At 40.2% G+C, this 27,766-nt stretch overlaps 1 protein-coding gene across 2 annotated transcripts; it reads left to right on the top strand.

The window, feature by feature from the left end:
• The first annotated feature begins 225 nt into the window (after positions 1–225).
• Positions 226–27,751, top strand: cdk15 (cyclin-dependent kinase 15). 2 transcript variants are annotated; one of them, XM_077199528.1, is made up of 14 exons: positions 226–561; positions 11,721–11,752; positions 17,493–17,630; positions 18,826–18,920; positions 19,862–19,941; positions 20,766–20,860; positions 20,959–21,021; positions 21,105–21,228; positions 21,318–21,438; positions 21,541–21,634; positions 21,744–21,807; positions 25,965–26,013; positions 26,310–26,452; positions 26,691–27,751. In XM_077199528.1, exons 1-14 carry the CDS (start codon positions 516–518, stop codon positions 26,801–26,803), a joined length of 1,257 nt encoding a protein of 418 aa, XP_077055643.1. In that variant the 5' UTR covers positions 226–515; the 3' UTR covers positions 26,804–27,751. The 2 variants fall into 2 exon arrangements, with proteins under 2 accessions (XP_077055643.1, XP_077055644.1); XM_077199529.1 differs by lacking the exons at positions 226–561; positions 11,721–11,752 and adding an exon at positions 13,668–13,928.
• Positions 27,752–27,766: the final 15 nt, after the last annotated feature.

The following is a 27,766-nucleotide window of genomic DNA, read 5'->3' on the forward strand; positions in this document are numbered from 1 at the left end:
CAGTTTATTTTTCTGGAGATAAGTGGAATTTCAAACAAACATTTGTTTTTCTCTCTATTGCTCCTCCAGACTCTCTCTTTCTCACACACTCATTCTAAGACGCACACACTTACATACACCCTCTGGGTTTTTTAGATGCACCAGCCTTTCAAAACAAACCAGCAATCCCTTGCCTCTCTTAAATTTTCAGCCAATTGGATGGTGGTTTGCAGACGAATTCTGATTGGCCTATGACCACACTAGCGGCAGTGGCAGCTGCAGGAGAGCAACAGAGAGAGAGAGAGAGGTACAAGGAGACAGGAGGAGAGCTCTCAGAGTAAACGTAGGAGGACAGAGAAGGGAACTTGAGTCAGCGTGGGTGCTGCCTGCCACAAGCTGCCTGAACAAGAGGATGACATGCTGGATAAAGGGACAGCGATGAGGTCCAGTACCACATTCAAAATGTATGGGTCACAGTGAGAGCCTTCCTGTCGTATCAACAGTTCCATCAAGGTCCACCAGAAGAAGCAGACAGCATGCAGAACCTCCGACATGCAGCTTCTGAGGCTTTCCAGCGTCTCGGTAAGTGCATTTCTGCTCTATCTAAGAATATACAAACAGTATCGAAATCTGTCCTTGATCAGGTGTGTTGATGATGTCTCACATGTTGGAAAGAGGAAAAGTGCAATAAATCTTCTTCATCCCCGGCATCTCAGCTGCTCATTGAAACTGTAAATAACTTGATTCATGATCTGCTTATAATGGTTGCATTCACATTCTTGTTTTTGGCTAAAATAGTGAAGGGTCCAATTCCAATTAGGGTCACAACTTTATTTTTCTCAGGGTCATTCCTGATGCACCATTGACCGACCAATTTAATATGTAGAAGAAATATTGATTATTGATTAATACCTTGATTATAAAGGATGTATATACATATGCATCAGTAATTGAACACACACTGTAGGTTACAGTACATTTAATGTGAGGTGATACTAGCCCCTTTAACTCATAGATTTCATCTCCTGAAATCTATTTACATTTCCAAAGAAACTATACCTTCCTGAACAAAACTGTTTAAACCAGTCTAAGGTGGTCTGAGCTGGTTTAGTTGGTCTCCCAGTTTGGCCAGTTGACTAAATGTCCTGTAGAACCCAGAGTTATTATTGTTCATTATAACTAAAACTGAAAAAGATTTCTGGTAATTGAAATAAAATCTTAAACTAAATAAAAATATACATGTTGCCTTGGAAACTAAGTGAAATAAATTTAAAGTCAGCATGAAACAGTAGTTGCGATAGTCTTTTCTTCCCTAGTGTGGCGTATATCTGAGTGAAAAGTCTTCTCGAACAAGAAAAAATGTAGTGGGAACTTTTGTCCAGCGGGAGTTGATTGGATCTTTGGATCATTGTTGTTTGCTATTGGTTGATCTCATGTGAGTGACAGGTTGTCCCGCCCTTGTGGCATTAAACGTGTCATCAAATTATTTCGATTAAGGATTAAGAGAACAAATGAATTAAAAAAGATTATTTGCACATTATTTGCATGGATAAATCATTTATAATAATTACTGCAAAACAAAAGTCAAAAGAATGTAACAAAAAAAATATATAGGAAATAAAAAATAATAATTTGAATGAAAAATGAACATTAAAATGCTAATTCAAATATTAATAAAAACTTTAATAGAATATAAATAAAATAAAATAATAATCTATGATGTTTTTCTTTCAGAAGGGTAGATGCAACTCTCAACCATAACAGAGGCAGGCAATAGATTGTTGTGGCTAAGCATGTGTCATTGTCGATGTGCACTGGAAGACAAATAGCCCAAGCGTGCTTGTAGCAGAACAGAGAGGATTCTGCTTGACCTGTGGATACAAGACACAATGACCTACACGGTAGAGATATTATCCGTGCTTAACAGTATGGCAGAAATGAGATTTTGTTGTGATGGAGGAGGGAAGGGAAGGTTCCTGTAGGTGAGAGAAAAACAGCCGGTAACAGCATCTTGAGAGGCAGGAGGGCTGAGAGTTAAGAAAACTGTGTGTGTTATATGTGAAAAAAGCAGGCACGAGTGAAAGGCATTGACTTTAAATAAATCTCACTAATGGTAAATCTGTCGCTGGCTATTTCTGGACATGAATTTAAGCACACTTCCTCACCATGTAAGAAAGTAGCCTATTACTCTCCTATGAACAGCCAGCAAATCTGCAATTTTTCTCAGAACTGCCAGTTTGTCTACATTTCTTGGACTGACCAAGCTGAAATCACTTTCCTTGTGATTATTTTCCTGAATTTTGTGGATGTTCTTTTTTCTCTAAGTTGGTTTATCTGAAGTCATATTCCTGATCTGGGTTAAAGACCTCCATTAAATGGCTTGATGAGTTCCTGTGTTGACATATTTCCTATTGAAGAAAACCTCACAGGTTTCATAATCATCAGTATCACCAGATAACAAATTAATAACTTGTATTAATTAAAAATGAACAATGAATTTTACAATTACTGTAAGTATTTCCAACCTTACCCGGATACAAACAGTGCTCTCACGTTAAGCAGTATGGACTATATAGCAAATATCAACTGCTTGATTGTTATATCGTTTATTTTTATATAATATTTAATATTTTTTATAAAATAGAGGCAGGAGAGACATTCTCAAATTTCAGTCTAGAGAACATTTTATAAAAATAAAAAAATTATTCCAAGATAATCAATACTTTGGAAGAGAAAGTCTATGTATTTAAAGTCGGCATGAAACAGAATAGTCTTTTCTCCCGATTGTGGCGGATAGACGAGTAAAACGGCTTCTCGAACAAGAAAAAATGTAGGACTTGATTGAGAATTGATTGGATGGTTGTGATTTGCTATTGTGAGTGACAGGTTGTCCTGCCCTCACGCCATCTTTTACATGTAGAATTTCACCTCCTCCGTTCCTGTTGTTGGTTTGTGGCCTCTAGGTAAAGAACAAAGTGATACAGGAGTACTTTTATACCTGCAGCAATTGCATTATTAAATAAAAAAAGTATGAGGTGACATACTTTGCCATGCATGGCTGCTTTTGAGGGGGTGGGTGAGTGTGTGTGTGTTTGTATAGGCACATTGTCATGACCTTTTCTTAGGAGTTTTTAATATTTTTATTTAACTTTTTTGATATTATATTATAATGTCATGTTTTAATGCATGTTCTGATGTTTTATGATTTTGTCTTAATTATAGATTTCTGACACAACAGATTTACCCTCAGCTACTAATAAAGACACATTGACCTTGAGATGTCACTGTTAGCGGAGAAGATATTTTGATTAAAGATTACGAGGGTGCATTAAAATAAATAAATATATTTTAATGATATTAATATCATATATTTTAATATGATATTTGAATGCATGGATAAATCATTTATAATAAATACTTCAATATTCCATTTTAAAAAAAGAAAATGGAATTGTCAATTTAGATTTCATGGTGACTGACTTTAAATCCACATATTTTAATTGATATACGCTAGTTTATAGATGGTATCAAAGCTAACAGACATTTACTGTGGTCTTTAACTTGACTTGTTTAGCTGCACTTGTGTGATAGCCTACGTGAGTGATGGGTGGCTGTACACACTGTTCACAGAATACAGATCAGCAAGAGAGAGAGAGAGGGAGAGAGAGGGAAGGAGGGAGGGAAAACGTGAGTTGGCAACAGTAAGAAAAGGATGTCAAGTGGTGATGAAGGAGAGAACGATCTTGATGGAATAAGGAAACATACTTGTGCAGAGACAGAAAGAGTGGAGTGTAGAGATGGATGAGAGGATGAATAGAGAGAGCGGGAAGCCCTGATGCATCTGAGCATGAGTTATGAGCCTTCCCTTACCCTGACTCATAAATATCTGTGCGATAAATTCCCCAGGGGAAGCAGAAACACACAGAGACAGCACGGATCATTGGTTGACATGTAAAAATATACTCTATAAGAAATCTCCACAGTAACCTGTGTTCGTGACATTTTTATGCAGTAAACGGTAAAACTATTGCCGCTCCAAACTAGTGTTTATGATTACAAAAATAAATTAAAATAAAATGATAACAAATAGCAGTTTGCAATACTATCACAAATGGCCGTACCCGTTCTTATGTTAAAAACTAGGAAGTGAAATAGCCAGGAATGGTTGTTAGGGTGTTGCCAGGTGGTTGCTAGGTAGTTGCTTGCGTGTCCTGGGTGGTTTCTTACTGGAAATAGGGATGCACAATATATCAGTACTATCAGATGATAATAATAAACATCATATATATTTTTTATTATACAGTATATCGTTATCGTCTGGTACTTGATATTTAATTGTACATGTTCATTTCTTCTATTTTTACGTTTGGCATCATCTAATGGTATCTTTTTTAAAACATTAATAATTTAATAATTGTAATTTAAATATAATCTTTAGCAAATCTCGAAATTGTTATCCATTTTTAATTTTGCACATTATAATGTTGTGTTGTCTAAATTCACTTTTTTTGTTTATTTTATTGTTTCTATTGTTTTATTTTAGACCAAACAGTACACAGTTATCAACACTAGCATTAAAATAATTATTGGCTTAATTTTTCAAGTGCATTCCTACCCCCTTGTCTTAAATACACAAATTAATCCATATTAGCGTTGTCATCAAGTATGAGAAATAATGCTTTCCTGGGCATGCATGCATTTTTCATAAATACATTTTTGATGAGATGCTTGATGTGAAACGGACTCCCTACAACCTCCTTGATTCAGTTTCATGGCAGGTTATGGTTAATAGAGACTGGTCACAGCTGAAAGACCCTTCATGATGACCTTTCTTTCCTGTCAAGGACGATGCTAATCTGATGGCATCAGTCGCTCCTCAGGGTGACACCTGCAGCAGTGCCAAAAAGAGTTTTTAGCAAATTAGATCTGGAACAATCCAACAGAGACATACAGTCTTCTGGGTCAACATGCAGGGCATTGTAATTCATTCATCTAATGTGATGTAGTTACAATATATCAACATTAATGCAATCGACACTTACGGGAGCCTTTAATAAAATCCTTCCTATATATAAAAATCATAATAACAATTTTTGGTATTAGTCTCTGCTATGGGCTTTAAATCATTCTAGCGTTAAAGAAATCTTCTGAACAGAGAAGATATTTGACATGGTAAAAGTTGTCTGACATTTTTAGGGCAGGACTGTCTTCCTGCACTCACATTGATCCTTAAAACGTACAAAGATGGGCTTATTTTTATATTCCCTGTATCTTTTGCCTAAACGGAGTTCATTTCATTGTGACTGGCTGTCAGCACATATCTAATCACACATTACATAGCAGATGCACTCCACCTCTTAGAGACACCTTTCAAATGTACATCACTGAAATGGATGGTTTTACTGAGCTCCCATCCACTGAACTGTGATCATGGGGTCTTTCTCTTCCCGTCTTTGTCCATTTCTCGCTCTCTCTGTTCGCTGATCTCATTAAGTGTTGTATTTGCTGTTTAAATTTAAATGAATGTGAAGGGTAAATCTCAGACCCCCTGTACACAACCACCTGCTCCTGTTCGCTTCTCCCGTCAGGAGCTTAAACACTGAGCGTGACTCACCTTCTACCTGCTTTATCATCCCAGACACACACACACACACACGCACGCACGCACACACGCACGCACGCACACACACACACACGCACACACACACACACACGCACACACACATACACACATGTTTTATGGGGACTTTCCATGGACATAATGATGAACTGTACAAACTTTATATATTCTATCCCCTAACCCTACCCATTCTGTATTTTTACATTGTCAAATGTAAACACACACACACACACACACACGCACACAAACAGTTATATACTGAGAATTATGGAGAATTATGTGTTCTTCCACCATTGTCTATCAAATGAAAGTTGTCTTTTTAAAATGTGTTAAATGGAAGTAATGTATGTAAATGTGTTCAATATTATTAAAAACATAATATTATTTCATGTATATATTTACATTATAGGACCCAGTTTATATTTGTAATGGCACAGAAAATAGCAGAGACAATAGCAAGTAAACTCAGTTTATTGGTCAGTAACCAGAGAGGCAAAAGGATGAACTCGGGAAACAGTCTCAGAATACTGGTGTGGTAAACAGATGGAATCCTTGGTGACGCAGGCGTGCAGGTAGGCAACCCAGTCCTCGAGACGGCGAAAGAGTGAAGTGATCCAGGGAAGACAGACGAGAACAGACAGAGACTCACGAGGGCTGACAGAATGACATCCAGCGACTCCACAAACGCACGAGGACACAGGCAGGAACACAGCGACACGAAGGGAAGCAAACACCAGGAACGGGTACATCCAACAACGATCTGACAAACACAAGACGAAAGACTAAGTGCTTAAATAGGAACCGCTGATCAGTCACAGCTGGCGCTGATGATAATCAGGGACTTATCAGCGGCTACGCCCACGTGCATACAAAAACACAGCATCAGAACGAGTCAATGAAAGTGTGAACCGTGACAGTACCCCTCCCCCTAAGAGCGCCTCCCGGCGCTCCCAGAGGGACCTACCTGTCGATTGTAATCATCAATAAGGGATTGATCCAGGATGTCCCTAGCAGGAACCCAACTTCTCTCCTCCGGACCGTAACCCTCCCAGTCCACCAAATACTGGAATCCGCGTCCCCTCCGTCCAGAATACGGTTGACCAAATAAATGGGTTCCCCATCTACGAGTCGCGGCGGTGGGGGAACCGGGGCTGGCGGGTTAAGGGGAGAACGACATACGGGGTTTAATTTGGAAACATGGAACACGGGATGGATTCTCCTGTACGCGGGAGGAAGTTTGAGGCGGGCTGTCACCTGTCTAAGGATCTTGGTGACAGTAAACGGGCTAATGAATTTGGGAGCTAATTTATTGGATACGGAGCGGAGCGGAATGTTCTTGGTAGAAAGCCACACTTTTTGACCGACGACGTATACGGGAGGTCTTGACCGGTGGCGATCGGCCTTGACCTTGGTGCGCGCCCTCACCTGGAGCAGAGTCTCACGGGCTCTGGTCCAGGTGCGGTGACACCTCTGGATAAAGGCTTGAGCGGAGGGGACCGCGACTTCTGATTCCAGGTTAGAAAAAATTGGTGGTTGGTACCCTTAACTACACTCAAACGGAGATAGACCCGTGGATGACACTGGTAAGGAGTTATGAGCGTACTCAACCATTGAAAGCTGTTGGCTCCAGGAGGAAGGATTCTTAGACACCAAACATCTCAACATTCTCTCTAAATCTTGGTTGGCTCTCTCGGTTTGGCCATTGCTCTGGGGATGATAACCCGAAGACAGACTTACAGTCGCTCCCAGTAATTTACAAAACTCCTTCCAAAATTCGGACACAAATTGGGGCCCCCTGTCAGAGACCACGTCCATCGGGAGGCCATGAAAGACGTGATATATGACAGCTACCACTGTCTCCTTGGCAGAGGGTAATTTGGGCAAGGGGATGAAATGGGTCGCCTTCGAGAACCGGTCCACTACGGTCAAAACGACCGTCTTACCCTGGGAGGGGGGAGGGCGGTGACAAAATCTAGCGCAATGTGGGACCAGGGTCTCGAAGGGACCGACAGCGGTTGGAGTAACCCATCTGGGGGTCGATTAGAAGTCTTACCAGTGGCACAACTCGAGCAAGCCAAAACAAAATTCCGAATTTCGAGAGCCATTAATGGCCACCAGAATCGTTGCTTGACCAAAAAACTGGTGCGGTTAACTCCTGGATGACAAGCTACACTGGAACAATGACCCCAACGAATAACGTCGGACCGTAACTCCTCTGGCACAAATAATCGACTCGGTGGACAACCGGGCGGAGGCGTTACCCCTTCTAAGGCCGTCTTGACCCTCGATTCGACCTCTCATGTGAGTGTGGAGATAACTAGCTTCTCGGGTAAAATGCACTCGGGAGTAACCGGGCGTTCGGATTGGTCAAAAATACGAGATAAGGAATCGGGTTTGATGTTCTTGGAACCCGGGCGGTACGATAGAGAAAAATCAAAACGTCTGAAAAAAAGTGCCCACCGAGCCTGCCTGGAGTTGAGTCTTTTAGCAGATCTAATGTATTCTAGGTTCTTATGATCGGTCCAAACGATAAAAGGTACCCCCGACCCTTCCAACCAATGACGCCATTCTTCCAGTGCTAACTTGACTGCCAACAACTCTCTGTTACCAATGTCATAGTTACGTTCGGCAGGAGATAAACGATGAGACAAAAACGCGCAAGGGTGCATCTTGTCGTCTGTGGAGGAGCTTTGAGATAGAACTGCACCTACCCCCACCTCTGACGCGTCGACCTCCACCACGAACTGACGTGAAGGATCAGGGGCGATAAGGATGGGAGCTGAACTGAAGCAGCTCTTGAGGTTAGTGAATACAGCCTCAGCTGTATCGGACCACCTGAACGTCGTTCTGGGGGAGGTCAAGGCAGTCAGAGGAGCGGCTAGTTGGCTGAAGTTGCGAATAAAACGCCGATAAAAATTGGCGAAGCCCAGAAACCTCTGTAGGGCCTTACGGGAATCTGGACTTGGCCAATCCATCACAGCCTTAACCTTGTCAGGATCCATACGCACCCTCTCAGACGAGATGATGTAACCTAGGAAAGGAACAGACTGTGCATGAAAAGCGCATTTCTCCGCCTTGACAAAAAGCCCATTCTCTAGCAATCTCTGAAGCACTCGTCTGACGTGCTGAACGTGTTCCTGGAGAGACGAAGAAAAAATCAATATGTCATCCAGGTAGACATAGATGAATTGGTCAACCATGTCTCTCAGCACGTCATTGACGAGTGCCTGGAAAACCGCTGGGGAGTTGGACAGCCCGAACGGCATAACCAAATATTCAAAGTGACCCCTGGGAGTGTTAAACGCGGTTTTCCACTCATCCCCCTTCTTGATGCGGACCAAATGATAAGCATTACGTAAATCCAATTTTGTGAAGACTGATGCTCCCTGTAACCGTTCGAAAGCTGAAGACATCAACGGCAAAGGATAAGTATTATTTACCGTGATGTTGTTCAGCCCTCGGTAATCAATACACGGTCGCAGGGAGCCATCCTTCCCCACAAAAAAGAACCCCGCCCCCGCTGGAGAAGAAGAAGGACGGATGAACTCGGATGCTAGAGAATCAGAAATGTATTTCTCCATGGCCTCCCTCTCAGGAACTGAAAGAGAGTATAACTTGCCCTTTGGCGGAGACGTACCTGGCAGAAGATCTATAGCACAGTCATAGGGACGATGCGGAGGGAGAGAAGCAGCCCGGGACTTACTGAACACTTCCTTCAGGTCGAGGTACTCACGGGGCACGTTGGACACATTCACCGACTCCTCCTGAAAGACAGAACTGGACACGGACGAACAAGCAGACACCAAACAAGACGCATAACATTGGGTGCTCCAGGTAGAGACTGAGTTATGTCCCCAGTCCACCCTGGGGTTGTGCTGAACTAGCCAGGGGTGACCGAGGACAATGGGGACAAGGGGGGAGTCCAGAAGCAGGAAAGACATTTCTTCGGAATGATTGCCAGAAGTGATAAGGGTCAACTGAGTGGTGGTGAATGATATAGCGGGAAGTTCTTGACCATTAAGTGCATTAACAGAAATCTTGTTGGTGAGTTGTATGATGGGTATTTGGAGCTTACGTGCTAATGTCCGGTCCATAAAATTTCCTTCAGCTCCCGAGTCCAAAAGTGCCTGACAGTGATGAGTTCGGGTTGCCCACTGCAGTCTCACCGGGAGGAGTGTGGAAGAGGTGATGGATGTGGAGATCCCACCCGACAGTATCCTCTTCTCTACTGCCGAGCTCTGTCTTTTACTGGACACTGGTTGAAGAAAGTGACCCGCTCCACCACAGTAGAGGCATAAACCACGGGATCTCCTTCTCTCTCTCTCCTCCCGGGAGAGCCGAGCTCGACCCACCTGCATGGGTTCGTGATCGTCGACAGGGCTGACCGTATCACTACCGCTGGCCTGAGGGTTACCGAAAGTCCTAGGGCCCGAGACAGTGCGAGTGCGTTGCTCAAGACGATGTAGGCGAGCGTCCACTCGCAGGGCCAGCTCAACTATTCCATCGATATCCGTCGGCAGGTCCAGGGTGTAGATCTCCTGGTGGATACGGTCAGCCAGCCCATGCAGGAACATATCCCACTGCGCCTCCTCGTTCCAACGGCACTCAGCGGCGAGGGTGCGAAATTCGATGGAGTAATCGGCCACGGTTTGGTTCCCCTGGTGAAGGTCTGCGAGTTGTCGTGCAGCTTCCTTGCCCGCGACCGCCTGATCAAATACCCTCTTCATCTCTTGTGCGAGTGCCTGGAGCGAGGAACAGCATGGTCGTTGGTTCTCCCACACCGCCGTCCCCCACAAAGCAGCGCGTCCGGTCAACAATGTTAGTACGAACGCCACCTTCGCCTCCTCAGTGGAGAAAGTCAGAGGCTGTAGGGCAAAAAACATTGAGCATTTGGTCAGGAGGGGTCGACAGTAATTAGCCTCACCCGAATAGCTCTCAGGGGTGGGTAGACGCGGCTCCTGTTGACGACCAGCTGAGGGAGGGGTGGGGGGAGGCGGCGGTGGGGTTGGCGCAGTGGGTGTGGCAAGGTGTTGAATCTGCTGGGTGAGCTCGGATACCTGCGCCACCAATGCTTGAACCGCCCGGCCCGTCAAGGCGAGATTCTCCTCCTGCTGATCCATACGAGACATGTTGCGGGCGAGAAACTCAGAGAGTTCAGGTGTCCTTGCTGTCTCCATGTTGGTCAGATCGTTCTGTAATGGCACAGAAAATAGCGGAGACAATAGCAAGTAAACTCAGTTTATTGGTCAGTAGCCAGAGAGGCAAAAGGATGAACTCGGGAAACAGTCTCAGAATACTGGTGTGGTAAACAGATGGAATCCTTGGTGACGCAGGCGTGCAGGTAGGCAACCCAGTCCTCGAGACGGCGAAAGAGTGAAGTGATCCAGGGAAGACAGATGAGAACAGACAGAGACTCACGAAGGCTGACAGAATGACATCCAGCGACTCCACAAACGCACGAGGACACAGGCAGGAACATAGCGACACGAAGGGAAGCAAACACCAGGAACGGGTACATCCAACAACGATCTGACAAACACAAGACGAAAGACTAAGTGCTTAAATAGGAACCGCTGATCAGTCACAGCTGGCGCTGATGATAATCAGGGACTTATCATCGGCTGCGCCCACGTGCATACAAAAACACAGCATCAGAACGAGTCAATGAAAGTGTGAACCGTGACAATATTAAGTGTCTTCAATTACTATGTACTAACATTTTAAATGAATGATTTGATACAATGTTTTGTATTTACATATATTTACAGTATTACTTATTTATATTTTTTTAAAACCTACATGTTATTACATTTGCAATTGATTACTGTAATTACAAATATGATTACACTGTGGGACCATATTATATTTATTATATACATATTACACACACACACACACGCACACACGCACACACACACACACACACACACACACACACACACACACACACACACACACACACACACACACACACACACACACACACACACACACACACATATCACAAAGCCATTACAAGCAGTCAAGCCATTTATCACACATGAACATACCACAGCTGAAACTATGTATTGGACATTTAAAGTGTTATGGTCCATCTAAACTGCTCTTTTTTATTTCACAGGGTTAAAGCAAAGACATCTGGGCTATGAGGAGGTAAGAACCTTTGACATGACATTACAAACAAACAAACATCCCTCCCCCACAGACGCAGGACAGATGAAATACAGCACTACCCCTACAGAGGGAGGAAGAGAAAGAGAGAGGAGAAAAGGCAAAAGAACAAGAGAGTTGAGGAAAACAAATGCAGCACTGCCCTCTACTGGGGGAACGATAGAGAGGCAATGTTTGGAAAGACACGCTACCATTCTACTCTTAGTTCTGCAGTCGTACACACAGACAGTGATGCATATTTTCTGTATGCATCCTATATTTGCTGAACTATTTAGTATACAGTAGAGCAAATATACCTATCCCAACTGGTGCTTAATAACCGTTTTATTTTGATCAACATGTGATAACAATGCAGCATGTTTTATTATTGCAAAATATGTTGTTTTACATACTATTATTTACAGAATTCAGTGTACAGTATATACTGCACAGAATTCCCCCCCCCCCCTCTCTCTCTCTCTCTCTCTCTCACACGCTCTCTCTCTCTCACGCTCTCGCTCTCTCTCTCTCTCCTCTCCCCTCTCTCTCTCTCTCCTCTCCTCTCTCTCTCTCTCTCTCTCTCTCTCTCTCTCTCCCCCCCTCTCTCTCTCTCTCTCTCTCTCTCTCTCTCTCTCTCTCTCTCTCTCTCTCTCTCTCTGTCTCTTTCTATGATTACACTCCAGCAGCCATAGTTGCCTACAATTAATGACCAGCCTCACCAGAGCATAGAAAATCACACACTCAAACACACATACAATGACTGCAAAAAAAAAAAAAAATTTAAATTGACAAAATAAAAAAAAGTTCTCAACTTTTGGGAGTAGGTAAAACTTTTTACAGTGAATATAATATAATTAATATAATATCATATATACACAAAATATACAAAAAAAATATTTGGACACATACATATGTATGAATGTCATTTAATTTAATCTAATTTTTCGCTCTTTTTTTTGAGTGAAGGATCATGTGACACTGAAGACACAGGGGTAATGGCTGCTGAAAATTCATCTTTATGCAATATTACTATTTTTAGTGTATTATTGAAAAATACATGCAGCAATGCTGAGCATAAGAGACTTCTTTCAAAAACATTTCTTACCAAAATCTTACCAAAACATAACATTTTGCAGGGTAGTATATATATAAGATAATAATATAACATTGTAAAAAAAAAATATATATATATATATATATATATATATATATATATATATATATATATTTTTTTTATTTTTTTTTATTTAAATAAACTAAACTTAATTTACTGTATTTATCCAATTAATTTGTCCAATGTATAAAAAAAATAGAATTGACAATTGACGAATTGAATTAACTTTTGGGAGTAGGTAAAACTCAAAAAAGTCCAAAAGGGAAACAAAATAATGAGTTTTTTTTTTTCAGTAAATATAAAATATGATATAATATAATTTGGGTGACACATAAGATTTTAGCCACAGTTAGAAAAGCCCCTAGAGAGCGATGAACCATAGCGTGTGGACAGAGTAAAGAGATCCAGCTCGACCAACTTCACCTCAGTCTGATGAAAAACGTCTTTAGAAAGTCTGAAAACCACTGTTTAGATGTGACTGTGTGGTATGGGTTCTTCGTCATACTTATATTCTTTTATTCTCTTATTTCTCTCTCACAATCACCATTTCTCACTGTCCGTCCCATTATGCTTTTCTCTCCTGCGGTTGAATGGATGCATTTGTTCCCCTTAGCAAGTATAACATGGCTGTTTGTGTTTGGCTTTCATGGATGGGAGATGGAGTCATAAGACCAGGCCTGCAGACACACACACAGAAACACACACACACACACACACACACACACACACACACACACACACACACACACACACACACACACACACACACACACACACATACACAATTTCCCATGCAAGTCATATGAGTGTTAGGGCTTAATCAGAGATAGAGAGCGAGTAAGTGAGAGCGGAGGAGAATTGGAGATGGAGGATTTCCTGTGGAGAATTCGGGTCTGGGCGTCCGTGTGCTTAAGGAATTGTTGTTGGTGTTGTAGAGATAAAACTGTCAGAAGGGAAGAAAAAGAAGAAATGTTTGAGATGAGTGTTGGCGAGATAAAAGAAAAAATGAAAACGGAAGAAAAACCATCAAAATCTTGGAGTGTGTCCTCCCTCCCAGTCGCTGAGGTCAGATGTGTGTGTGTGTGTGTGTGTGTGTGTGTGTGTGAGAGAGAGAGAGAGAGAGACAGAGAGAGAGAGAGAGAGAGAGAGAGAGAGAGAGAGAGAGAGAGAGAGAAAGAGAGAGAGATAGAGAGAGAGAAAGACAGAGAGTGTGTGTGACATTAAACAGGGATAAATGTTGATGTCTTGTGCTTTGAATTACAATAACATTGACATTTGTAATATCACAGTAGAATGTCTCATAAAAATGTTATTGAAAATCTTATTGAAAAATAGGTCGGATTATTTTGAAAACTGTATCATAAGCGTCTCTAATTAACTGTAATGTCAAAAGGTAAAACTATTTTACCGTTTCCGATTTTTTTACATTTTAAATTGTTCTTGTGCTGTTGCGAAGAAAATATTGAGTCAAAAGTACTGTATTTGATTGAAGGGTAGACTTATGATATAATGTACTGCCATTTAGTTCCAAATTACCTGAAGATATTATTGTCTGGTTACAGCATATTCTGTACAGCTAAGCCCATTCTGAGTATCAGTTGTCCTCGTGTGCAATGAAATCATTTAGATTAACCGAATTTAGGCAAAGAGACAGAAATAGGGAACATGAGCACTAAAAGAGACTTCTATGTCAGGATATTCTGACATCATCTGCTGTACAGCTTGTTCCAATTGCATGAAATTGCTGAGATTACAGCACCACAGCAAAAAAAGGTGCGTAAACAAAGCTGGAGCTTGACGTACAGTAATTGGTGTTGTATGAGCCGGATGAGGAAATATTAGTCTACAGTCAACACTGGTTCTATCCAGTTCCAAGTCGTCTTTGTCATCTCTGGTTAAGCCCAGTTCCAAATTGTCTCATCACTCATTAAGACCAGTTCCAAGTCGTCTTCATTGTGGCTGAATAAGTCCAGTTCCAAGTCGTCTTCGTTGTCGCTGGTTCAGCCCAGTTCCAAGTCATCTTCATCATCGCTGGATAAGCCCAGTTTCAAGTTGACTTCGTTGTTGCTGGTTCAGCCCAGTTCCAAGTCATCTTCATCATCGCTGGATAAGCCCAGTTCCAAGTCGTCTTCGTTGTCGCTGGTTCAGCACAGTTCCAAGGTGTCTTCGTTGTCGCTGGTTCAGCCCAGTTCCAAGTCGTCTTCGTTGTCGCTGGTTCAGCACAGTTCCAAGGTGTCTTCGTTGTCGCTGGTTCAGCCCAGTTCCAAGACATCTTCATCATCGCTGGATCAGCCCAGTTCCAAGTCGTCTTCGTTGTCGCTGGTTCAGCACAGTTACAAGGTGTCTTCCTTGTCGCTGGTTCAGCCCAGTTCCAAGTCGTCTTCGTTGTCGCTGGTTCAGCCCAGTTCCAAGTCGTCTTCGTTGTCGCTGGTTCAGCACAGTTCCAAGGTGTCTTCGTTGTCGCTGGTTCAGCCCAGTTCCAAGACATCTTCATCATCGCTGGATAAGCCCAGTTCCAAGTCGTTTTCGTTGTCGCTGGTTCAGCACAGTTCCAAGTCGTCTTCGTTGTTGCTGGTTCAACCCAGTTCCAAGTCATCTTCATCATCGCTGGATAAGCCCAGTTCCAAGTCGTCTTCGTTGTCGCTGGTTCAGCCCAGTTCCAAGTTGTCTTCGTTGTCGCTGGTTCAGCCCAGTTCCAAGACGTCTTCGTTGTCGCTGGTTCAGCCCAGTTCCAAGTCATCTTCATCATCAATGGATAAGACCAGTTCCAAGTCGTCTTCGTTGTCGCTGGTTCAGCCCAGTTCCAAGTCATCTTCATCGTCGCTGGATAAGCCCAGTTTCAAGTTGTCTTCATTGTCGCTGGTTCAGCCAAGTTCTAAGTCATCTTCATCATCGCTGGATAAGCTCAGTTCCAAGTCGTCTTCATTGTTGCTGGTTCAGCACAGATCTAAGTCGTTTTCATCATCGCTGGATGAGCCCAGTTTCAAGTTGTCTTCGTTGTCGCTGGTTCAGCCCAGTTCCAAGTCATCTTCATCATCGCTGGATAAGGCCAGTTTCAAGTTGTCTTCATTGTCGCTGGTTCAGCACAGTTCCAAGTCATCTTCATCATTGCTGGATAAGCTTAGTTTCAAGTTGTCTTCATCATCGCTGGATAGTGCCAGGTCCAAGTCGTTTCAGTCATCGCTGGTTAAGCCCAGTTCCAAGTCTCCTTCATCGCTATTGGCTCTGACCAGCCCTCCGACCTCGGCTCTCCGAACTATCGGCTCCACCATGCCTCAATGCTCCCGCGGGCTTCACTGGGCTTCCTGATCCCTATGGCTTCACCTTGCTCTATCATCGCTCTGGCTTTGCCAGGCTCCTCCTTCCCTCCGGTTCCTCCATTGTCCTCACTCCCGTCGTCTCTGGCCCGGTCTGTCAAGCACACGTCACTCTCCACCTTGGTCACATCCACTTGCTGCTCCTCTTCCTCTGGCTCCTCCCATCTTCTTCTCCTCCCTGATCATCTCCTGGGATCTCCCTCTGCCCACTTCTCGTCCTCCTCCAGATCCCCTCCCTTCTTCCTCTGCTAGGGACACGCTTTCCACTTGTCCTGTTTCTTCTGTTCAGTGTTTGCATGAAAGTTATGATAGTTGGTGTTCTTTATGGTCAAAAATTTTGAATAATTCGGATTTTTTAATGTTTTTGAAAGAAGTCTTTTATGTTCACCAAGGCTGCATTTATTTGATGAAAAATACAGTGAAAACAGTAATATTGAGACATATTAGCCTGTTAGAATTTAAAAGAACCGTTTTCTATTTGAATATATATTAAAATGTAATTTATTTATTTGATTCAAAGCTGTATTTTCAGCATCACTACTGCATCACTACAGTCTTAGTGTCACATGATCCTTCAGAAATCGTTTGAATATGCTGATTTGCTGCACAAGTAACATTTCGTATTATTATAATGTTGAAAACAGTTGCATTCCTTAATATTTTTGTAGTAATCATGATATTATAACCATGAAAATTTTCGGCAAGTAAGATCTTTTTTTATTAGAATTTAATACTTTTATTCAACAAGGACAATTGATTGAAGTAACAGGTAAGGCCTTAATAATGTTACAAAAGATTTCTATTTTAAATAAATGCTTTTAAACTTTCTATTAATCAAAGAATTCTGAAAAATAATGATTACAGTTTCCAAAAAAATATTATGCAGCAAACTGTTTTCAGCAGTGATAATAACCATTATTTATAATTGAGCACCAATAAATCTGCATATTCGAATGAATTCTGAAAGAATCATGTTCTGTACTTTTAATCAAATAAAATCATCCTTGGTGAGCAGAAGAGACTTCTTTTAAAAACATGAATATATATAAAAGAGTATTTTTCTCCCTGCTGAAGATCTGTGAGGTCTGTTATCATCTAATCTGTATGTATAGCACATGTACAGTTCTGAGCTGGAATAAATAAAAATCCTGAAGCCACGTAGACCTGAGTATGAGCACACGCTTCACACACACAGATATGGATACAGTAAGCTGACTGTATCAGCAAAACAAGGTGCTTGTGCTATAACATTTCATACTGTATCTAATATAGATCAAACTGTCTCTCTCTCTATCTTTGTCTCCTATTTCAGCTTGGTGAGCTGGACGGGGTTGAGAAACCACAGCCGCACTGGTTTCACACGCTGCAGGTGCGACGGCTCAGAGTTCAGAGGGGCCGCAGTAACAGCGATCCGATGGGAGGAAAGAGCTTCCAGCAAGAGTTCCAGTGGGTGAGGGACACACTAATTCAACTCAGACATACAACATGTGATTTAAGCGTGCCATTAATACACAGCCATGCACAGTGTTGAGAAATGTTATCAGTAACACATTACAACATTGCGTTACTTATTACAAACTGTAATGTCACATTGAAAGTAATGTTGACCCTATAAAGGCTGATGCATTATATTAGATGCATTCATTTATAAGACCTATGAATTATCAACATGATCAAAACTTTGCTGAAAAATCTGTTGTGCACAATCTACTACATGCCCTCTGTCATTTGACTGATGGTTTATACTTTTTTAGCAAATAAAATGCCTTTTAGTATAATTGTAAAAATCTTTACAAAAAAAATCTTTTGTGATGTTTATGAAGTAAACGTTAGAAGAACTTTTATACTGCTGCTAAAGTTTCGAGATGAACATTTACTGGGCTGAAGCAAATTAGATTTAATCGAATATCACTATACTTAATTTATGTTATAAAGTGATTATTAAATATGATGCATCAGTCTTTTGAGGAACGCTTCAATAATCATTGTACTGCATTGCATTATATGTTTTGCGGCCCAAAGTAAAAACTACCGAGCTTTGATCATAAAACTAAGAATTTAAATATATTACTAAGACATGTTATTGGGAGATTGACAACTGATATTTATATGCATTTTATGTAAGTAGTCTCATCATTTCATTTTATGGCAATATAAATTACAACATCTGCAGCAAATTGCATTATTTTGTTTTTTTTCCTTTAGTATGAGCTCCATATTCTCACGAAATCATACTTAATGGGCCATAAAAGCCTGATGAAACACATTGGGTTAATTCAGGATAACTGGGACATGTTTACCATTCATCTCCATGGCAAAACACATATATTTTGTCTAAAGGTACAACAAACTGTTAAATTAAAAAAAAGTAATATTAAATAATATAATAATAAAACTATTATTTTATATTATTATTATATATTTGATATAGACTTTTTTTACTTTGGAAGTGCTATTCTTATAGTTTGCATAGAATGACACATAGACTCTAACATGAACATTTTATGTAATTTATTGTTTAGTTGTTTTTAGCTACAAATTTAAACTCAAGAGGGTTTAATAGCTATCCGGAAAAGCTATCAGTTCACATGCTCATTCAATGGCTGTTGCTTGGTGAAATAACAGTGTGTATGTTTTATTCACAGAAAACTGGCCTGCAGTTTGGGAATGCAACATCTTATCTTAATCTTGAAAAACTTGGAGAGGGCACATATGCCACAGTTTACAAAGGAATTAGCAGGTTAGTAGTCATATGTAAACACTCACACAGACACACACATCAATAGTCTAATTGATAGAGCTCAGTTAGATGTTGCCTGTAGGACATTTATTCACTGAGGCGAGATTAATGTTTTACCTTTATGGCAGCATTTAGTTGGCAAGCACATTATTCAGATACACCACCCTGTGGCTTTGTTCCTCTGTATAATAGACAGCAAATTATTCTTTTCACTGCCTCCCTGTAGGCATTCCTTGAGTTCTTCTATAACAGCTTGTTTTACATGGATTCATTTTATAAGGTCATCCTGCAACATATGGATACCAGCCTGAGGCCTCAACTGATAGGCAGTTTGATGTTGTTGTACAACAACAAATGGGTTTTAATGGGAAACAGCTCCCATTCATCTGTGTGCAGCTGTTTTAGGATAGAAAGCTTTATATTTAGCAACATTTTTGCTTGTTTATGTGGTTAAAGGAACAATGTTAACTCAGTCACAGATTAAACCTCCCTGTTGGTGAAATGCTTTTTTCATGAATTGTACAATAAATGATATCGTTCCAAACCCATAAGACTTCTTCGAAACACAAATTAAGAGATTTCTGTCCCTCCATAGAAACGTATTAGGCTTTCTATTGATAGCCAATAGGTTTTAATTGACCTCACACCCATGAATCATGATTTGCTGCAGGTGTTATTAGACCAATGGCACATTCTCTTCACATTTAATCAGACCAAAAATAGAAGATAACGACTTTGCTGAATTTTTAAATGTGTGTTTTCTACAACTTACATTTGTCATATTTAAGAGTACACTAGCTAATAAATAACTTCATGGCTAACGAACAAAACTCCAATTCAGATTTCATAAGGTCTTCAAAAGGAATTATTTTGTTAGGTAAACTTTTACCAGCAGATGCATGTTTGTGGATTTTGCTGAGGTTTTTATGTGTTTGTGGCAGGATAAATGGCCATCTTGTGGCTTTAAAGGTGATTCACATGAAAACTGAAGAAGGAATTCCATTCACAGCTATTAGAGAAGGTACTGCAAGTGCACACACACACACACACACACACACACACACACACACACACACACACACACACACACACACACACACACACACACACACACACACACACACACACACACACAAACACACAGCCAAGAAACAAAAGTGCTTATACACATGTAGGGCAGTGGGGTAAAATGTGCCAGTATGTGTATAAATTGTGTTGTCCATGTAATTACGAATAATTAAAAAAATTATATAGGGTATATGTATGGGAAGCATTATATATAGATGTCTGTGACTGAAATGTGAATAGTGCATTAATAAACTGTTTTTAGAGAAATAACATTTATGTTTATATTTTATTTTTTAGATGTTATATTTCTATGTTTTGACATACTACCATTCAAAAGTTTGAGATCCAAAAAAAAGTTTTTTTAACGAAATGAATACTTTTATTCAGCAAGGACACATTAAATTTATCAAAAATAACAGTAGAGACATTTATAATTCAGATAAAGTTATTTATAATGCATTTCTGTTTTAAACAAATGCTGTTCTTTTGGAACCTGCAAAAAACAATAATGAATAATATATTAAGATGGAAAAAAGTTATTTTAAATTGTAATAATATTTCACAATATTATTGTTGACCAAATAAATGCATAAGAAACTTCTATTCAAAACATAAAAATATCTCACCGACCCCAAAGTTTTATACGCTGGTGTATATAATAACTGGCTTGGCCAGTGGGAGTGAAAAGTGGCTCATCTTACCCCAGTCTCCTCTAAATATGTGATTGTACTGCACTTGTTAATGCCAGATGCCCATGTTATTTGTGCTTATTCCCAGCATCCTTGTTAAAAGGCCTCAAACATGCCAACATAGTCTTGCTCCACGACATCATACAAACGCGAGAGTCTCTCACCTTTGTCTTTGAGTACATGGTGAGTCTAAGACGTTAGCAGTCGCCTTCCAAGATTATTTTGTTTTTGTTTATTTTTGTCTGTCTGACCTATTTCACATCACACCTTTTTCCCTTTAGCAAACAGATTTGGCTCAATATATGATTCAGCATCCTGGTGGACTTCACTCGTACAACATCAGGGTAAACAAACCCGTAAACGCACAGTAACACAATGGGGTCAGAAATAATGAGCTGTCTTTCTCACACTCTGTCTGTTTGTTCAGCTCTTCATGTTTCAGTTGCTCCGAGGATTGTCTTACATTCACAGCAGAAGAATTCTGCATCGAGACCTCAAACCTCAGAATTTGCTCATCAGCTATCTTGGAGAACTCAAATTAGCCGATTTTGGTAGGTTTCATTTAAACTACACACATGCAAACACTCACACGCTAACTAATCGTGTATTCTAAACTATTGTGGGCCTCTTGTTGCTTCAGGTCTGGCCCGATCCAAGTCCATACCGTGCCAAACGTACTCTGCTGAGGTCGTGACTTTATGGTATCGCCCGCCAGATGTTCTCATGGGCTCCACTGATTACTCCACAGCCCTGGACATCTGGTGAGTCCCTGCACGCACGCACACACACACACTCATTCTTCTTAGAAAGGTTCATAATCGTGAGAGCAACAGTAATGTCTGACTCAAAATGTGTCTCTTTAGGGGAGCCGGCTGCATTTTTATTGAGATGCTACAGGGGTCACCAGCGTTTCCTGGAGTTGCTGATGTCTTTGAGCAGCTGCTGAAGATTTGGACAGTGAGTCTGTTTGTGAGAATGTACTATTATAGTGTGAAATTTCTCTGCTATCCATTTATTTATCCTCCTGTCCTCCCATTATTCACCTCTCCTCTTCTTTCCTTCTGAGGTCCTCGGGGTCCCGACCGAGGAGAGCTGGCCAGGTGTCAGTGATCTGCCGAACTACAAACCAGGTGTGTGCAAAATCCTTCTTTCATCTGTCTCTGTACTGTAATCTCACAGATGTGTCTGCTATGAGAGGTGATTTCCTGTCTCAACAGATTTGTCTCATTCATTAAATGCTTGTGTCAGGGAATGTTAGTTACATAAAAATGAACTTCATGTGGTAACATCTAAATGGAACTGGTTTTATTTAAGTCAAAGAAATGTTTACATATGATTGAATAAGCTAGATTATGTTATGTTACATCAATGAAAGTAATTTTTGGACTTTTTAGATCTGGAAGAATTAGGTCCTTAAAGGGGTAGTTCACCCCAAAATGAAAACTCATCATTTACTCACCCTCAAGTCATTCAAACCTGTACAGCTTCTTTCTTTTATGGAAAACAAAAGAATTATTTGAATTATTTTCAAATTAAGTTCTTCCCCTGAATCATAGCTCTCAAATCTCATTCACACATGATGATGCATATATTCAGACTTTTTAAATGCAGGTGCATCACACTTGTTTTGACGTCAGTAGAGTCAAGCCATTGATCCTTGCATGTCTCATCTCATGGCCGCTAAAGCAGAGGTGGACAGTAGCAAAGTTCATTTCCTTGAGTACTGTACTTAAGTATACTTTACGTGAGTATCTGTACTTTACTTGAGTATTATTTTTTCTGGAAACCTTTTACTTTAACTTCACTACATTTGAAAGACAAATATCGTACTTTTTACTCCACTACATTTCTGTCAAGGTCCTTGAGTAGAAAATAGTAACATTGCATTTTGGTTGGAAATGAAAGTCGGTTTGACGTCAGAACCCGACGTCAGATTGACGTAAGAACCCGAAGTCGGACGGAATTTGGATTTTGGTTGGAAATGAGACCCGGCTGATGTTGGTTTCTGACGTCAACTCGATTTTCATTTTCAACTACAATAAAACGTCAGTCCAACATTGGAGATTAATGTCAATCTGACGTTGGATTCTGACATCAACCTGATTTCCATTTTCAACGTTGGGTTTGGTCTTCTAAATGCGAATTTTGTCATTGTTTTAGAGCACACTAGCTTATAGATAACAGTAAGGCTAACATATTCATACTAAAAGCCAAAAAACTTTAAATAGGGCACTATTTGAGGGAACATTTGTCACTATTTGTCTGAAACCATTGTGGACGTTGTTGAGTGCATTTATTCAATCTCACATTCAATCCCACTACTGGAATAAATTTGATATTGATTTGAGGGTAGGTAGGCAGGCATAGATTCAGAGACATAAGGTACTAAAAGTGTTACATGCAACCATAATAAAACAATGCATTGACATTTACTTTTTACTTTTGATACTTAAGTACTTTCAAAAACAAGTACTTCTATACTTTTACTTAAGTAAAAATAGGTCAGAGAGAATGGGAGAATGACTTACTTTTGCTTTGTAAAAAATAAGATTGATTTCCAAATTTGTACTTTTGTGCACCACAGAAAAGTTTTGAATTTTTCAACTTTTGTGTTCCATGGAAGAAAGTCTAATGTAAATGATGTCAGATTTGTATTTTTTTAGTGAACTTTTCCTGCACATCCTGGCTTTTTACAGATTTGATTTCTTTGTAATTTTTAAACATCAAGAAAATACAAATGTACCCATTCATTTAGAAATAGAACTACACAGAAACACCGTCATCTATATGCACTGTGTGCTTGTTCTTATATGGTTTAGAGGTCATAAATATGTATAATGACATGGGTATTATTACAACGTAAACATGGTTTATGAGGACACTTCCTCTGTCCTTGTAAACCAAATGGCTTAAAAAACATACCAAAACGTGTTTTTGGTCCACATGAGGAAAACAGCTTATAAATCATATTAAATTATGTTTTTTTGAAAATGTAAAAACGCAGAAAGTTTTCTGTGAGGGTTGTGTTTAGGGGTAGGGTTAGTTTAAGGGCATATGATATACAGTTTGTACAATAAAAATCATTATGTCTATAGAAATTCCCCATAAAACATGGAAACCCAACGTGTGTGTGTGTGTGTGTGTGTGTGCTTGGCTATGTGTGTGTGCTTGGCTATGTGTGGGTGTAAACTTGTTGCCAAGGGTCTGTTGTTTTAATAACATGCAGTCATACAAACAGAAATTTGCTAGAGCAAATTCACAAAGTCGTGCTGAAGCTGTGTTTCCAACATAAATCATTTTGTGTGTATAGGTGTTCTGTTAGCGGTTTTGTTGGCCATGAGTTGACTTGACACCTTCGAGTCAGACACAAACACACACCTTCACACACTCGTGCAGGAAAGGGATTGATGTCTTTCCACTGCAGTCCTGGAAATAAAGTGCAAACTCATTACACAGGTGCACAAATGAGCAATGTGAGGTGGCTTTGGGAAGCATGCCTCATTTAGAGTGTGTGGGCACTGATGGAGATGATGTGTGTGGTAGATAAACTGCTGGCAGGCCTTCCCTGCTGTGTTTCTCCATGAATCTGGGTTTACCCAAGCCCCAGGCTGCTCTGTTTGTGTGTGTGCCATGTGTTGGTGAACCCGCTGTGGTCTCTCAGGTATATCCAGGTGTGCTGAAGCAAAGTGTGGCTTCAGGTTTCAGCCAAGAATGAGCGGGTGGCCCGAGACCACAGCCACTGACAGAGGGACACTCATAATGAAGGCTCCTCAAAAGTTCTTTATAGCAAAAAAAACATTTCTGAGTAGTTTGAATGTTTCCTTGAATTTCAATAAAAGTTCTTAAATTAATACCCATAAATGTATTTTAAAAAGCAGTGTTATTTTAGTATATTTATATACTCTTATATAGGGGTAGGCGGTATGATCAAAATCTTATTTCACAATCATTTGAGCAACTTTGATACGTGCATTTTATTAGTTTGTAATAAAATTTCTATTTAGCTTTGGTTCATTTTTATTTCCGTTTTAATAACTTTAGTACTTTTTATTTTAGTTTAGTTCAATTAGTTGCCAAGACAACATTTCTAATTTTTAGTAGTTTTTCATTTCATAATTATATTTTATATTATTTGAACTTTATTTCAATTAAAGAACCTTTTTTCTATTTTAATAGTTTTAGTTAATAGAGTGCCGAAGTTATGACGTCACTTTGTAGGCCAAAACGAGGAAGTGAGTTAGCATTTTAGCGCTACTGGTTCCCTCGCCCTAAAGTCTATGGGTTTTTTGAATGGGTTTTTGCTAAATCGCCTGAAATAAGGTCTGTGGTTAACAAAGCCTCTAAATATATTCACGTTTTGATCTATGACATATAACACACCAGTTATAACCTACTTGTGGTTTTTTAAACTTTATATAGGCTTCAAAATGTATAAATTTTGGCTTAACTTGTAAAGATTATCTTGATAGACAAAACGTGTAGGGGTCACAACTCTTTCTTGAACACAGTTCTTATTTATTGCGATTTTCAAAAAGTCTATGGGGAAAATGCCTAGCTTTTCGATCGAGGGAACCCATGCGCCACTAACTTCCGAGTTGTCCTACAAAGAGACGTCATAACTTCGGCACTCTATAATGACAAAATTGCACAAAATTCAGTAGAATTTTAATGCTGCTCTTTTCCATGTAACAAAAGCATACAGTGATCATGGCCTGTCATCTCCACAAAAACAAAATGGCAAAAAGCACCATAAAAGTGGCCTTCCCAGCTCTTGCGGTATTGAAGTCTAGTTTACTGGTGTTATGAATGAACATCGGTAAACTGAAACATTTTGTCTGCAGGTAAATTAACACCCAAACACATGAGATTAATCAGGTTATGTGCTAGTCAAAATGTGTCACATTGCAAATAAGCTCTTTCGGAAGGTTGAGCATTACGAGCTAAACTTTTTTTTTTTTTTTTTTTAAATCATTCATCTGCATTTCCAAAATGGATATTGAATTTTCATCTCATTCCGGCTTTAATAATGATCCTTTTTGGAGCTTGGCAGCCCAAGTCGCCACTTGTGTGGAATGGAGCAGCGTGAACATTCTACCAAACATCTCTTTTTGTGCTCCACAGAAGAAAGGAAGTCATATAGGTTCGGAACAACACAAGAAAAAGTAAATGATGAAGGTTTTCAACGATTGTCTCATTGTCTTAACATGCTCTGAGTGAAGATACCTGATCATGGTTGGATGTTTTAGTGTTCTATTAAGCTAAAAGAGGACTCTTTGTGTTCCTGTAGAGTGGTTCCTGCCCTGCAAGCCCCGGCAATTTCGAGATGTCTGGAAAAGGTAAGACCAGTTCATGCATTCATGCTCGTGCGCGTATGTGTGTGTGTGTGTGTGTGTGTGTGTGTGTGTGTGTGTGTGTGTGTGTGTGTGTGTGTGTGTGTGTGTGTGTGTGTGTGTGTGTGTGTGTGTGTGTGTGTGTGTGTGTGTGTGTGTGTGTGTGTGTTGGCTGCGAGTGGGAACAGAAGGGTTTTTGTATAACGGTCCTCATCTCCCCTCCACCAACCCCCTCTAATGGATATCTGACCCATAGCTCGCTCTCTCTCTCTCTCTATCTGTGTGTGTGTACATTGGCCCAGACTCGCTCAGTTGCCTTATAAGACGGAGGACCTGGCCCAGCAGATGCTGATGATGATTCCAAAGGACAGGATTTCAGCCCAGGATGCATTGCTGCACCCATATTTCAACACTCTTCCACCTCCGTTAATGCATCTAAGGGACAGTAAGTGCTGGAGAATTTCACTATATGAGCGGAATGCACGCAATTCCAGCTTCAAAGGCTAATCCAGTCCCGTTTCAGACAAGATCAAAGTTAAATCCCTCAATAGTTTCTGTCAAAACTGGCAACCTTTTTCAACACTGACTCGAGATGAAAAGAGATTATGCAATCTTAGAAACGTCTTTTTCCTCCTGTCACTCGGTCATTTCTCTTTCCCTAATCTTCTCTCTTTCTCCGTCAGCCGTGTCCATCTTTAAGGTGCCGGGCGTGAGGTTAGAGACGGAAGTGAGGGATATCTTCAGCCCCAGCAGACGAATGAAATCGGCTCTTGCTCCGCTGGCCAAGTGCTGGTGAAAGACTTGTCTTTGTAAATAGTTGGTGTGCTTGTGAAAACCAAAAACACGCAAGCATGAGTAAACACTGTTGCAGCATGATGGTCAGTTAGTATATGCAGATCTAAATCAGCTTTATCAAATATGTTTCTTAAGGAATATCAGATTAAATTTCATAAGATTCACGTTTTTACATTTTGGACCAGTAATACCTAAGAGAAAATCTAATGGTAGATCATGACGATCCAAGTCGAAGCTGATTTATCACCAGGATCCACATTTCAAACACTGTATTTTGAGATCATATTCACTGAGAGAGGATCAGATGTGTCGGCTTTCCTGCCTCTCAGCAAAGTAATGTTTACAGCACACTTTCATAGTGAGTAAGTTTGAATTAAATGCACTTATTAATTTTGATATGTAATCATTTTTGTATATATTGCACAGAAAAGAGTGAGAGTGTGAGAGAGATGAATTGGGAATGTGATATTAAAATGCGTGGAAGAATATGCCTACTAATATTTCAAAGCTCTATTGTATAGTGTGCAGGTGAAAAAATGACTTGTATGCGTTCATAAAACACCTGGAGAGTCTCTCCTGAAATTACCTGTTTTTGTACAGCACATACTCATATTTCTGTGGCCAGCGTGTCAAAACATGTTTAGTACTGTTTTTAGCTAAGTTTGTATCAAGGTCAAATTAATAGTTTCAGTATATTTACATTTTACATATTGCTATGTATGTATGTATAAGATGCAGAGAGTCAAACATGTGCTGCTTCTAAGTCCTAATGTCTAAGTCTAAATGTTCTAAGTGAGAGATGCACTGCAATATTCATCACCAACAAATAACAGCTTCAAATAATAGAAACAATCACTCAATGCTGATGTCATACATATCCACACACTTCAACATAATCTGCAATACTGTGAAAATTGTGTACGTGTTCATAAAATTGAATACAATCCCACTGTGTCTTGACTTC

The sequence above is a fragment of the Siphateles boraxobius genome, unplaced genomic scaffold (assembly GCF_051911475.1).
Source record: "Siphateles boraxobius isolate OS27281-9 unplaced genomic scaffold, OSU_SipBor_1 41, whole genome shotgun sequence".
Taxonomy (NCBI): Eukaryota; Metazoa; Chordata; class Actinopteri; order Cypriniformes; family Leuciscidae; genus Siphateles; species Siphateles boraxobius.

Excerpts from the sequence above, each read along its gene's own strand:
- cdk15 (XM_077199529.1), top strand. The coding sequence starts at position 13,728 with ATGGAGGATTTCCTGTGGAGAATTCGGGTCTGGGCGTCCGTGTGCTTA. Across the intron at positions 19,942-20,765 it reads ATTCACAGCTATTAGAGAAG|CATCCTTGTTAAAAGGCCTC; the intron begins GTACTGCAAGTG and ends GCTTATTCCCAG. Across the intron at positions 21,439-21,540 it reads TCCACAGCCCTGGACATCTG|GGGAGCCGGCTGCATTTTTA; the intron begins GTGAGTCCCTGC and ends GTGTCTCTTTAG.